We start from the raw sequence: 15,259 nt of genomic DNA, 5'->3' as shown, positions 1-15,259 counted from the left end.
GATAAATTGATATAACTTATAAGGAATAATACTTTTGCTCACTCTTAAGTGAGGATGACGTTCATCATCTCATTGGTTGTCGTTAGATTAGTCTAAATTTCAAAATTTGTGTCTCAAATCAATTAAATCAAACTAATCTAACAGTAACCAATGAGATAGTGAGCATCACCCCGCTTTAAAGGGTTGAGAAAAGTGCATGTTATCATGCGAGTGTATTAAGTTCTCTCATCCTACTCCTTTATGGGCTAAATTTAAGACCTCTTTGGTTGTTGCTGTTGGATAATTAAGAGTATCCTTTCCCTACAAAGCAAGTTTTGGCTACAAACTTGGTGCCATTGTTATTGCTAAGTTAGATTCATGTCATTTGACCCCCAATAGAAATAAGGAAGAAGAGCAAAATTCAGGACACACCGGGTTGAAGAGTGAAATCCTAACCACTAGAGCAATCCACTACATATAGTTCAGCTGGAGAAAAACTTAATTGAAACCATTTTTTGGGACTCTCGGGGGCATACAACCGGAATAGCCAAGTTTTTCTCCTAGCAATTCACAACTATACTTTTGAGCAATTGTTCAATGTGATAATGGTGCTATCAATGAACTCGTGTTATACCATAAAATTGTGCGAAACATCAACTATGTCGTCCAGACATATTGTATAATCGGAATGTATATGTTTTTGTTGGTCCATCCTCGTGAGCTAGGGTTGGAAAGATATAATATAACAAAATGATCACAGAAGCAACAGTATTACATTAAAGCGTATTGGGAAAAGCTTATCCTGTTATCCAATTGGGTCTAACTCTAACATCAAAGAAATGGACGTGAGTAACAGAGGGCGGAAAAAAGCAAAGAAGTGGACGTGAGAACGTGATTTTTCCCTTGGTACTCTCCCTTTCTTTCCCACTGTTAACTTGCTGTTTGTGGCCACATGGGGCCCTTCCACTCTTTCTTGCCCAATATGGGCTTTTTGGGTGCTTTTCTTTGGCCCACATGGGGCCCATCCTCAATGAGCTCCTCTATTGCATTTGGGTAATACAACCAATTTTACATGGGTTGTAATGCCTACACACCATTTTTAGAGTAATACAACCAACTTCTATATGGGTTGTAATATCAACTCACCATTTTTACTTCTTACATATTTTTCTTAATTTTCGATCGTCGGATCAAATGAATTAAAAAAAATATCTACACACTCATTTTTACTGCTTATACATCTCTCTCAATTTTTAGCCGTCGGATCGATGAATTGAAGAAGATCAATGACAAAAAATTAACAAAAGTGTGTGAGAGATAAAAATTAGTGTGTGAATAACACTATTTTCTATATTATGCTACTTCAGATTAATTACTTGGTCTACAAGCCTCTTGCCCACCCAAAATGTAATCCTTTAATTAGGACCTTCCATTGCTAGAATGAATTTAATCATTTGAGTTACAAGCGCTAGTCCCTTGATTAAACCCAAAATGTAATCCTTTAATTAGGACCTTCCATTGCTAGAATGAATTTAATCATTTGAGTTACAAGCGCTAGTCCCTTGATTAATATCTTCCGTCGTTGGGATGAATAATTATAACTATTTGAGCTACAAATTTTTTTTTTTTTTTTTTATGAAAATACAAATTTCTTAGAATCCTTCAATTAGGATCTTCCACTGCAATATGGAATAGTTATTTGCATGCCCATGCTTTCATGTTCCAAATTAATATAAACGTTTGCAGCATTTGGGTTTACTTTGCATAATAAAACATGATTAAGTATGCTAATCTTTGGCACATGGTTGCAAACTTGCAATATATGCTGCAATGGCTTTCAATTCACTCCACTAGCTATCATCTTTCAAGTAATAATCTACACTTAATTACTTCTAAACTCAAAAGGTCTAATTATTATATGCTTAAACGATTCTCAAGGAATATTATGATATGGGTTGGACAACAAGGAAGGTTCTAATAGAAAGCGTTATATATAGTAAATTATTAATCAAACATTGTTGGTAAAGAACAACGGCGGTCACTATTACAACTAATTAATCATTGTAACACCTATATGCTTAATGCTTTGTTTCTTTCACCATTAATTTTCTACTTTCTTTTTTTTTTTTTTTTTGAAGAAAAAAGAAGAAAAATATATATTTAATTACTATTAGAAAAAGATGAAATGGTACAACTTGAAAAGGAAAGTGACAAACAATCTCTATGACAAATATTTAACGGTTAAAACATTCAGAATATCAAGTACTTTAGAGTACCTAAAAAAAATTCCACATCAATAAATAATCAAGTGTGATAAAAGTAGGAACCATTCAAAAGCATTATTCTAGCTGGCTGGCTAGCTTTGTTGATGGGTCACATTCGTGTAATTACCTCTAGATCCCACATGGAAAATTAATAAGTTGAAAAAAGATAAAAAGAGAGAGAAAAAAAAATCATTAATTCCATGAGGTTGAGTGACATGAGTCTTAAATTGTTCTTGGTGGGCTCCTTGAAAATTAATATGTGATGCATAATTTTTTGTTATTAATTTAAGAAAAAGGTAAATAAAAATGGGGTAGAAAATAAAAAATACAAATAAGAAAGAGTTGGCCCAAAAAAAAAGAAAAAAAAAATCAACTGGATGTGGGCATGCTTAGCTGGTGACAGATAAAATCCATGGGGTTAAACCACATGGTAGACAGAAGTATGTGTGTACATTCACATCACATGTCCACCCATGTGAGTAAACCCTTTTGTCCACATGTAAAGTGTAAACTTTATTTTTCCAAATGGGCTGTAATTTATAAAATTCAGCCGGCTCTACATACATATTTCTTCACATTATTGTCAGATATTTCACACACGCTTCTTTATCATTGGTTATCGAGTCAACTATTTTACACACGCGTCTTTATCTTTCATTATCGAGTCAAAAAATCAAATGAAAAAAACCAAAAATGATAAAATAAATATGTGTTTATCATTTCTTATAATACATTTCTATATACATATATTGGTTCAAATATCACCTTTCAAATATTCGAATATATATACACATATACAAGTTTCAAAAGAATTAGTCAAATAGAAAAATTGTCTTTTGATATTGTTGTGGAAATTTTCATTGTTAACATGCAATATTGTGTTCGTTTATTTGCTATATTATAGTTCGATGATTAAATTTTTTTTTATTTGGCTAATTTTTGCAATGATTGTTTTGAAGTGAATACTGACAAAAAGTTAGATGATCATACGGCATTGTGGAGTGGATTCAAATGTGTAATTAACGCCGTATCAACTTATTAATCGGTTGGTGTTTGAAGGTTTCCCTATATATGTTTAATTAATGTTTTTTGGTTCCGCTAATTTTCGCAAGGGTGGCCTTCAAATAATTACCGATAAACATTTAGACCATGAGATGACTTGTGGAGTGCACTCAAACATATAATTAACACTGTATTAACTTATCGCTTGGTTAGTCTTTGAAGGCTTCCGTATATATATTTAAATAATTTCCTACATCTAATAAAAAGGAAAAAGAAAATGATGATAATGCTCCAAAACATTTTCCTAGTTCGAGGCATTTGTTTGTCTTGTAAAAGTGAGGTAATCGTACGATACTATAAATAATATATATTACAATTACAAAGTAAACGTTGTATTTTAACCCAGCAGGCACAAACTGCAAAGGTTGGATCATATCGAAACGGTTCTGTTCCTATTCATTTAAATTTGTTGTATTTTTTTCGGTTTCTTACATTTTATGCCTAAAGTTCTGCAGCTAGCAGAATATCTGGCTTTCACAAGTCACCAAGATTGGTTTTTCCTACAAGTTGTTGCAGTAGAAGACAATTACGATCGAAAATAGTATTTCATTTTATCAATATTAGCAAGTGACGTATACACATGCGTGTATATACGTTAATATTCTCTTTACCACACCTAATGTATCATACAAATTCTTATCTTGGAAAACTATGAATCTTGATTATTCATAAAAGGTTGCTTCTTTTTGATAGTATGACCGTAATGGCTGCAGCCTGCTATACACTACTGCATGCATCATGCATTCCTTGGTAAAAATGATAACTCGAGTCCAGAGTTTTATAGTGAATTATACAGTACAAGTACATTATCACTGCACATGTCATTATATTATTACAATAACGATGTGTTTGTACCATGTGAGTTCCTCAGAGAGAGAGAGAGAGAGAGAGAGAGAGAGAGAGAGAGAGAGAGAGAGAGAGTTTACGTTGTAAAAGCTGTAAATACAGAATGGTAGAGAGAGGTACGTAGTAGGTGTAAGGCTGTAAAATACAAAGTGGTGGGCATAGTGGAGGAAGGCATCTCGCTCGATCTCCAGCCAGCTAGCTTAGAGAGGCTGCACAAGGCATCTGTCATCTAAAGATCCTATCCAACTACAGATTTTACAGATATATATGTTCTGCCAGCTAAGCAGGCCATATATATATGTGTGTGTGTGTGTGTGCAACCCAGTAAATCTAATGCCTTAATTATAATACAAGCAATATAATTAACATGTTTACTATTTGTTGATCGATGAGGCCAGATAATGACAGTTAACAATTGGTAATTAATTTGTGTACAACTTGTGTGGCGATTGTGTGATCGTTGTTTTCTAGTACAATGTAATTATATATATAACTGGATTTGACATACTCATTAGTCGATTATGGCGTACTGTCGACAACCGTCAAGTGTGCTGCTATCAGTATTACCCTATGTCATTATAGTAAAACTATTAGAAGACAGGATCTCTTGCAGCAGGTTTTATTTAACTGGTAGTTGTTTTCGCTTAGTTGAAGAGGTATCAAATTCGATTCATATACCTTATATGTATTTCATATGTGTTCGATATTTAAGCGGAGGTTAACCCTATTATGGTGGCGTATGAATTACTCACTTCCAAGTAACGTCCTTCATTGTATAAATTTCATAATCAGAACTGTTGATCTTTTTATCACATTTAAGGATATGATTTGTCATTGTTGTAACATACTATAACAATTAGGTATGGATTCGAATTCACCATGAAGAATAGTCATCGTCATTCATGTTAGTCGATATGAGACCTACTCCAATTAAGTGCGGCCAAAGATCATTAGACCACAAGCCAATTGGTGCGGACATGATTAGTTAATTTAGTTGCACCCATTCTCTATTTGGTTTGAGAAGGTTCAAAGTTTGACTCACGTTGGTGAAAACTGTGTTTGTAGTGATTTTCAATACAAATGAGTGGTTCATTGTGATTTGGTGTAGGTGAGTTTTACCCCCCTTTATAAAAAAAATTCATGAATATCCTATCATTTGTTATTTATCGATATTGGGCATAAGAGATTGGAGTAAGCCACAAGCCATGCCTAATTTGATACTAAATTCATATTCAAGAGTAATGAAAGTCAAACTTAAAACTCACACCTAGAATAAGAGAAGGGGGAAACTTTCAATTTAGTCCCTGAATTATCACCTCAGTTAAAATTTGGTCCCTAATTTTTTTTTTTTTTTTGGGTAAAATAAGTATCAGTATTCATTAAAAACTGCTAATTTCATTTCTAATATTATATTCAAAGTTATTTTATCCAATTTTCATCAGTTTAAGTCACATGACACATTTTAGATGATATTTAATGTCTAATTTATCATTAATGTTGTTATTTTCTAGCCTGTGAGCCCTTAATGTCGCATATAGTTGCGAATTTAATATCTAATTTATCCTTTGAAATTAACTCCATACATTATTTCTTCGAAGAAAATAAGTCCTTAACTTATGAAAATTTTCCAATCTACCCTCTAAAGTGTATTACATGCAAGTCACATGACTTAACTTGACGAAAAAGTGAATAGAATAACCTTGATCTAATATTAGGGATGTAATTGGCATATTTTTATTAGCTTGAGGACTGATTTTATAAATAAAAAAATAGTTTAGAGATCTAATTTTCACTATATTAATAATTTAAAGACTAAATTGACAGTTCACCTTAAAAAAAAAAAAAAAAAAAAAAAAAACTATTAACTAATTCGTAGTGCTATAGTGGCTACTCATATCCTATTCTTATAGTTTGTAAAGAAAATGGAAAACTAGTTAGTGCCAGTAAAAGCATATTTTAAAAGTGATTTTTTTTTAAACAAATGATAACATATGGTGACTGTAACTAATTTTTATCATTATCAGTTACGTAAGGTTTACCCTTGTCCAAAATAAGGATTAAAAATAGACGGTGCTCATCCTTTCACGTTTACCTTACGTCTTACTCCACCTCTTCGTAATCATTTTACCAATATGCCCCTCTCCTCATCCTTGCTGATCGCTTTAACCAATCGCTTACGCTATTCGGTTGGCCCAAAAAAGTTACCCTCATCACACGACCATCACACGAGTTATTATATAAATGATAGATTATATGTGTTAAAAGGTTAATAACTTAAAAATTAAAATTTTTCACCACTTGCATAAAAACAAGTGATGTACCATCTGTATTCCCGTCACAACTAAAAATTTCTCTCATCACACAATCTTCACGTTCTTTGGGTTTTTAACTTCCATTTTTATTTACTAGTGAAGGCGAATTTACATTTATTTTGTGTTTTGGTTTTCTCTGATTTTAATTTTCTTTTGATAGATTTCCTCTAATTTTATTATTAATTGATATGTGTTATCACTTTAGAAAATATTTTCACAAATAAAATAAATAAATACAAAAAATTTGAACTCACTAATCATAGTGTGTAAACATAAAAAGTTAATCTTCGATGATTTGTGCATTAAATGGCTTATTGATTCAAGGGGGTCCCGCCTCGTTGCATTATATGGGTTGGGCAATCCACTTGTTTTTTCACCTCAATAATTGAGTTACGGAATTGATTGCAAATTGTAATGTTTTCAAAAATTTGATTTCCCTTTTCCTTTCTCTCCTTTCCCTACAAGTTGATATATATAATTTTTTTTTTTTTCACTTTGCCTTTTTATGCCAATATATTTTCCCAAAACCGTTGTATATGCTAAATTCGGAAAATGATTAAACCGAATATAGGATCAATGATAAAAATTAAAGATTGGTCGATAATATTTATTGTAATTTATTTCAAATCTTAAAGAAAAACGTTGTATTATGCAACCATGTATGATCTTTTATCATATTCTTGTCTTTAATATACATTTTACTTTAGAGAATGTTAAGGAGGCTCTCTCAAAGTAAAACTATTCATGAACTTTCTGTTACCTCACAGTTTAACGTTAAATACTATTTCGACATTATAAAACATTGTCTAAAAAAATATGAGATAACAAAGAGTTTATAAAAAATAACATTTTTTAGAGCGTGTACTTTGTATTTCTCTTTATTTTAAGAACATCAGTTGATCATAAAGTCCACCATGTACTTTAAAGAGTATTATGAATTTTCATGGATTTTTATGAGCTCGAAAAAGAAAACTACCCATAATTGCAACCCACTAGGTCAAAACTCATTTCTTGACCCTTGGCTAAGATAATGGCACAAGAATGAAGTTTTATTTGTTTGACACGGTAAGAGGGCATAATTCCTAACCGTGATAATTAACTATATTAATAAATAATGTTTTTAATAAACTTAATTGAAGAGATTTCAGATGTATAACATCTCACGCATGTAGCATATCTAGACAAGTTCAAGCTACACGTTTTACAATGTTTTCGAAACTTATCTAACAGTGTAACATGTGATGTTGTCGTATTTGTAACTGGAACTTATGACTCAGAGTTATTGTACATGTTAGATATTCTGGAAAATTATAATTTTTTAATGCATGAAGGGTCAAAAATATTAATGTTAAGAAAACCAGTTTGCAATTCATAACAACCTCATAACAAAAAAGCAAAAGTCACATTCCGTTTCCAAGTGGAATTTAAAATACGAAAGAGAAATGTAACCATAGTAATAGTATGTACAGTCGTGGCACAAATGGTGTATGTGTGGCTACAATGCTTTGATCATGACACAATTACAGAACACATTGAATTAAATCACAAGCTAATGGTCCCAAAAATGTCCAAATTATTTCCGCATCCTCGTTGATGATTAGATCACAGCCGTCCAAAATTCCACAAAATTTATTGTGGTAGGTCGATAACCCAACTGAAAAATTGGCCCCCATTTACTCCTTTTCATAAATGGCTTTGGCCTAATAAAATGGCCTACATCTAACCAAAGAAAGATTAATTGAACTAATTCCAACAGTGGATCCCACTCCTAAATGTCTCTTTTAAGATAACAAATGGGTAACGATAAGGAGACTTAATTTGCAGACTAAAATTGCAAACTAAATTATTTGTCATTAATAGGTATGAGCACGTTTCTCAACGCTTAAGTAACAATCAAATCATCAGATCCATATCATTTAGTTAACAAAATTTTGTCTATAAATTTAACATCCCTAGTATTACCTGATAAGAAATTATTTTCTTTGCTCAATTTGCAAGAATATAATTTTGTCGAACTTTGATTGTCACAATCACAAGAGGCCCCTTAGGCGACATATTCTACAGTTATACTTCCACCCAACTAGTTGAAAAATATTAGGGGCATTTTTCTTATTAAATTTTTTAATTTAGAATAATACTACATAATATACTATATTACTAACATACTAATGTTTAGTAGTTTTAGATAATATCATTTGTTAAAAAAAAATTAAGCATTTATAAGTTTTTACCAAAACAAAATGGCAAAAAACAAAAAATTTGGTTCAGTCAAGTTTGCTAGATTTGTATGCTCCTTCATCTAAAAACCAAGTTTAAATTCCTCTTTGTTATTGTTATTAATTTAGTGTATATTATATCTGGATTCACAGAGAATATATATGAGTATGTTTCAACAAAATCGAGGAAATTTACTTGCAAGAGTGGATTCCACATAAATATCGCTTTACATGTAGTGAAAAAATATGGTCGACAATATGTGATCTAATAGCTTAATGGATAGAATGTTGAGTTTCTATCTATGCATGCCACATTCGAAACTTCTCATCTTTTAAATTACGAGTAATATTACACTTACTATATATTTGTACTATATATCTAATAAAAATAATGTACACGGATCACATCTTTATTAGAAAAATATTATAAATGATGATACAAATATGTAATAATACTAGCAATTTTGCTAAATTAAGGAACCAATTTCGAATACTCCCTTCACCTTAAAATATATGGTCAACAATATCATACCAATAATTTTTCTGTACTTTGAAATTTCTTTTAAACCAAGGGTGTTCTGGTAAATCCACGATTACCTAATTAAGCGAAAAAACTCTGAATTACACAAACAAAACCTGGATCTGCAATAGTACTGATCCAATAAAATATACGTCACCAGATTAGCTTTCAATGATTAAAGGTCAATGGGACTCACGTTGGGAGTAAAGTGGTAATTTAACCCAATTGCACCCAACGGCCACTGAGCCTAAAAAATATGTAAGTAAATAGAAATAAAAAAATATCCTTAAGAGGAAAAAGCTGACCTAAACGGGACGGCTTTTATTTTACTTATTCTCTTCATCAATTTTTATACAGTTTTATGATTAAATAATTTTAATTGAATTTTTTAAAGACGTACGGAATAATTTATATATGAATGATCTTAATCATTAACACAAAAATTAAAAAAATCCTTAAAAAAAGAAAAGAAAAAAAGAGATAAAAAAGCTGACCTAGATGGGCTGGCTTTTTAACTAAATTTAGCTGGACACACAAAAACCAACTTATTATCATCATCGTCTCTTTGTGCAGCTGTTAGAAAATGTCTGTTGTAACACTACCACCGAAAAAAGAATAATCTCTTTCTACGTATACATACATACATACATACATACATATATATCTATATATATCTTTTCCTTCTGAAATAATACATTTTTGAAAAAAAAAAAAATAAGGAAAATGATCCAATAATGTTTTATTTCTTTTTACCAACTTACACAGAAAAAAAAAAAAAAAAAAGATTCCACAGAAAAAAAGAAAAAAAGAAGGAGATATATATATATATATATATATATGTATACATAATAAAAAGGGAAAAGAAAAACAAGTTCCTTGAGAGCGAGAAGCAGATCCCACCGAAATAAATTAACTTCACCCTTCACCCGTCTTCTTAAAACCCTTCTGTACAGAATTCACCATCTCTCTCTCTCTCCCTCTCTCTCTCTCTCTCTCTCTCTCTCTCTCTCTCTCTTGTGTGAGTGATATATTTTTATAAACTTCCATCAGCTGCTGTAAGTCGTAATTGTTAGTTTTATTATAGCTAGAGGGGAGTAATAAGAGAAGAAAAAGGGGAAGTAGACCAGCTGGTCCTATGCTGGGGGAATCTACTAGTGTCTTAGCGAGCTCCATCGGCCGCGATGCTGCGGCTGCAGCTGTGGCAGCTCCCGAAGGTGGTGGCGGCAGCGGCGATGGCTCGAATAATAATTCAGGTGAAGAAACGTTCAGAGGTGGTCAAGAGGAATTGTTAGGAGGTGGCGAGAGGAGCTTCGGTGGCAATCGGTGGCCGCGCCAAGAGACTTTGGCTCTTTTGCAAATACGGTCTGAAATGGACGTGGCGTTTCGTGATGCAAGTGTTAAAGGTCCTTTATGGGAAGAGGTTTCCAGGTTAAATTTTAATTACCATATCTATAAAAACTAGCTAATTATCTACTGCTAATTTGTTTTTGTTAATTTTTATTTCTTGATTAATTTTAGTGAGAATTTGAGCTCTTTTGGATCCATAGGGGGTTGAGATCTGAGGAGAACTGATAGAAATTTTCATTTCTTTGTACTATATTTTTATTTTGTTTTGTTTGCTTAATTATGATCTATTTCAAGTTCTTCACTTCGTTTAATTACTCTTTTGGGTAATTTTATTTTTGTTTTCATTTTTTGTGTCTTTCATTTGGTTTTAATTTTTACCTCTCCTTGGTCTATCTCAAGAAATTACGGAATCAACAATGGGAATAATAATAAATTCCACAAAAAAATACAGAGAAATTTAAGACAAATGGAATCAATTCTTTCAATAATTGGATCATACAATTTCCAGAAGAGGTTACCGTCTTTCATCAATGAATCCCTTCTTGTCTTTCTTATTATATGTGTGTGTGTGTGTATATATATATCTGAAATATTCATGCCAACGTTAGCTGGATGTTAATTTCTTATATATTTATTTATCATAATTTTTCAAAATTTTATGTGTAAATGCTTTGTTTTTGTTGCTGAATTCAAGATAAACAGTTAATATGTTTAATTTATTAATTTTTATGTGTGTTGATTTTTGTGCAACTGTTCTTATCATTCAGCAAGCTAGCAGCGCTTGGCTATCATCGAAGCGCCAAGAAATGCAAGGAGAAGTTTGAGAACGTCTACAAGTACCACAGGAGAACCAAAGAAGGCCGCACCGGCAAGTCCGAAGGCAAGACTTATCGGTTTTTCGATCAGTTAAACGCCCTCGAAAATCAACCTCCGACTCCGGGCAATACTACTACTCATCATCAACCTAAGCCTCATCAGTCTACAACGGTGGCAGCTGCGGCAACAATGACAACAATGGCAATGGCTAACCCTCCCCCAACCATTTCTCATCTCAATAGTTGTACTACTGTTCCATCGTCAGCTGCCCCGCACCCTACAATTCCTACTGTGTCCTCTCAAGGCATTGCAACACCAACACTTAATAACCTCACACTCCCCAGTTCATTCCCACCAACAAACCCAATAGTTCTTCCACCACCGCCACAACCTCCGCCGCCTCAACCAACAACAACAAACCCTACAAGCAATCTCAGTCATCATCATCAGCAGCAGCACACTGCATTTCCAACGCCTTTCCCAACCATACCCACTGACCTCCTTTCCAATTCCGCCTCTTCCTCCACCTCGTCTGACGAGGAGTTGGAAGGGCGGGCGAAGAAGAAGAGGAAATGGAAGGACTTCTTCGAGAGACTAATGAAGGATGTGATCCAGAAGCAAGAGGATCTTCAGAAGAGATTCTTGGAGACCATCGAGAAACGTGAACAAGAAAGAATTGTAAGAGAAGAAGCTTGGAGAATGCAAGAGATTGCAAGAATCAATAGAGAGCACGAGATTTTAGCTCAAGAACGATCAATCAAGGCAGCCAAAGATGCCGCGGTCATGTCATTCTTGCAAAAGGTATCCGAGCAGCACCAAAACCAAAATCAAAACCAAAACCAAAGCACGCCGAACCAGTCACAGCAACTACCGTTACAACCAGCTCCACTTCCTCTTCCACTGCGGCAGTCTGCACCACCACCACAAGCACAACCACAACAGAAGGTGACGAACTTTGACATTGTTCCGAAATCAAACAACAATGGGGAGAACGATAATTTGATGATGCCACCGAGCTCATCAAGATGGCCGAAAGTGGAGGTACAGGCGTTGATCAAGCTGAGAACCAGCCTTGATTCTAAGTACCAAGAGAATGGACCGAAAGGGCCGCTTTGGGAGGAAATCTCGGGAGGAATGAGGAAGCTCGGATACAATCGGAACGCAAAAAGGTGCAAGGAGAAGTGGGAGAACATTAACAAGTACTTCAAGAAAGTGAAGGAAAGCAACAAGAGAAGGCCTGAGGATTCGAAGACATGTCCCTACTTTCACCTGCTAGATAGTTTGTATAGAGAGAGGAACAATTTTGATCAGAACAATGTCAATAGTACTAGTACTACTAATTCTTCGAGCCAATTCAAGCCCGAAAATTCGGTACCTTTGATGGTGAGGCCGGAGCAACAATGGCCACCGCCGCACCAGCAGCAAGATCATCAGGGACTGATGATGGGTACTGATCATCATCAGAACCAAGGGGAGGATCATCATGATCAGCAAGATAAAGAGAACAATATCGGTGATGATGATGATGATGAGGAGGATGAAGAGGAGGAGGATGAGGAGGAGGAGGATGATGATGATGAAGGAGATGGGAACTATGAGATAGTGGCAAACAAACCAGCTTCAGTGGGTGCAGCAACAGCTGAATGACTGAGTCATGACTTAGAAAATGGGCAACATAACATGGATTCAAAGAACGTGGGTCAGATTTTGCAGGGCTTTCGGACGGGTGAGTGGGTCAAATACAATGTGGCGGGTCCTGAATTTTGGGAAGAAATTTAAAAGAGAGGCAAATGGTGAAGGTGAGTGGTGACTGGTAAGAGGAGAGTTACAGTCAGGTATCAAGTTATAATATGTTTATTTATAATTTATTTATTTTTTTCTCTCTAAATAATAAGGTCACGAGGAAGAGATAAAGAGCGTTTATCAACTTCGAGTTCCACGATAAATAATAGACAGTTTTCAACTAGTGTTGTAATTTTCATTTTGGTTTTCTTTTTCATGGGGTTGGTGGTGTAAATTGTGAGTAAATGGTTATAAATTAGCCTTTGATCTTTCTGGATGCATTTATATTTTTTGTTTGTTTTCCTTAGCGCATCAACTTTTTTAATTTCTTTCAGAGACATTAACAAACAAGAGTATTCATTTATCTCCGGATCTATGCCTTCAAATCTTGCGGACCCAGTCATCTTGGCCGTTTGATTCATTTCATGTGATTAGATTTTAATTATTATTTCCCTTTCTTCTTCCACTTTCTTTACCACACCCTAATCTTTGCCTGCTAAAACTCCTTGAACCGGCCCGTATTTCGAGAAAGAAAGAGATAAATAGAAGGACATTTTCCAGCGACGAAGAGTGCGATGGCCGCCTGCAAGGTGGGGTGGCTGAGGGATTGGATCGTTGAGTAGCTGAAGGGGGTGGGAAATGACTTTGCGGAGAGAGATCGGTGGCTGCTGGTTCTAGGTTGTTATCGCCCCACGCGACAAAGAAAAAAGAGAAGCCAAAAATAATTTCTGGCCTCAGGATGTGTGGGGAACCGCTATAATGAGTTATTCCGAACGGGATCCGCAAAGAATGATTCGGAGAGAATCCTGGACCGTCTATTTATATAAATATTAACTTTCAATTCAAACTTTTACTGACGAAATAAAGGGGGTTTTGAACTTTAATCATTAAATAAGTTTGAAATCTAACAAATACCTAGTGTTAGATTAGATATTGATTCTAGTCTTTTTACTATATATTTAATGCGTATTTTCATTCCAAAAATTTCTCCTCGTCAATATTTAATTTTATGCTTAATTTCATCCAATTATAAATGAGAAAACATATCATAAACGTATTCGTGACACATATAGAAATGCAAATACATAATGAACCCAAATATATTAAAAGCTACTCAGTACTATGGTTTGGTGATATTCCTCTTTACTTGGAAGTGAGATGTCTTAGGTTCGAATCTCGTGGATGGCGAATCTGATACCAAATTAGATTGCCCATTGTGTTGTTAGCTGAACTCCCTCTCTCTTTAGTGTAAAAATATCGATTTAGTAAAAAAAAAAAAAAAAAAAAAACATATTAAAAGATTTACCTAAATGTATGTACTACAATATATTATATTGTACTTAAATATTTGTAACAAAATATATATTAATGTATCTAAATGTATTAGCGAAATATTATAATGAATTAAAGTATCTAAAATTGTGTACTTAAATATATAAAATGAAACAATGTACCTAAATAAAGAACACAAAGTGTACCAATTTAAAAAAAAAGTTAGTGTACCTAAATGTCTATATCAAAATACATTATGATGAATCAAAAGCAAAATAAGATTAAATGCAATACAATCTGTGAACACATGGTATTACTATTATAGGGAGAAAAAGAGTAACAAAATCTCAAAATACAAATAAAATGTGAGGTGAAAAATGCAGTGGCGGAGTCAAGATTTTTTAAATATGCCAAAAAAACTTCATTTGATCATTTTGTCGAGCACCTAGTAGGAACTTATCGATTCTTGCCAACATATGTCAACAATTATTATGATATGTTGAGGCTTGTCGAGGGTGACTATAGGAAATTGTAGAGTAATGTTGAAAATTGCAAAGGCTTGTCAACTGAGGCATTTCGTCGAGCATTTGGTATGCACAACAAAGACTCACACAAGAAGAGAGAAATAGAAGACAAGGATGATAGAGAAAAATAGAAGACGAAGAAGTAGGAGGAGGAGGTTGTAATTTAGTTTGCCCTGACTATTTAGTTTGCCATTGATTAAATGTATGTTGACTTGAACATTGAGTAAAAGGACTAGAATTAGATTATAATCTTACACAAGGTTCTAATCCAAAAGTACTCTTTTTTCAAAGATTAAGTCTTTCTATAGAATAAATTGAT

General features: G+C 33.7%; 1 protein-coding gene across 1 annotated transcript; it reads left to right on the top strand.

Annotated features, from left to right (window-relative positions):
* The first annotated feature begins 10,066 nt into the window (after nucleotides 1-10,066).
* Nucleotides 10,067-13,429, top strand: LOC137725907 (trihelix transcription factor DF1-like). Its single transcript, XM_068464746.1, has 2 exons — nucleotides 10,067-10,627; nucleotides 11,314-13,429. Exons 1-2 carry the CDS (start codon nucleotides 10,335-10,337, stop codon nucleotides 13,007-13,009), a joined length of 1,989 nt encoding a protein of 662 aa, XP_068320847.1. The 5' UTR covers nucleotides 10,067-10,334; the 3' UTR covers nucleotides 13,010-13,429.
* The last annotated feature ends 1,830 nt before the right edge of the window (nucleotides 13,430-15,259 follow it).

Source organism: Pyrus communis, chromosome 2 (genome assembly GCF_963583255.1).
Source record: "Pyrus communis chromosome 2, drPyrComm1.1, whole genome shotgun sequence".
Taxonomy (NCBI): domain Eukaryota; kingdom Viridiplantae; phylum Streptophyta; class Magnoliopsida; order Rosales; family Rosaceae; genus Pyrus; species Pyrus communis.
Note: the sequence above shows the minus strand (reverse complement) of the source record. Positions and strands in the feature narration are given on the sequence as shown.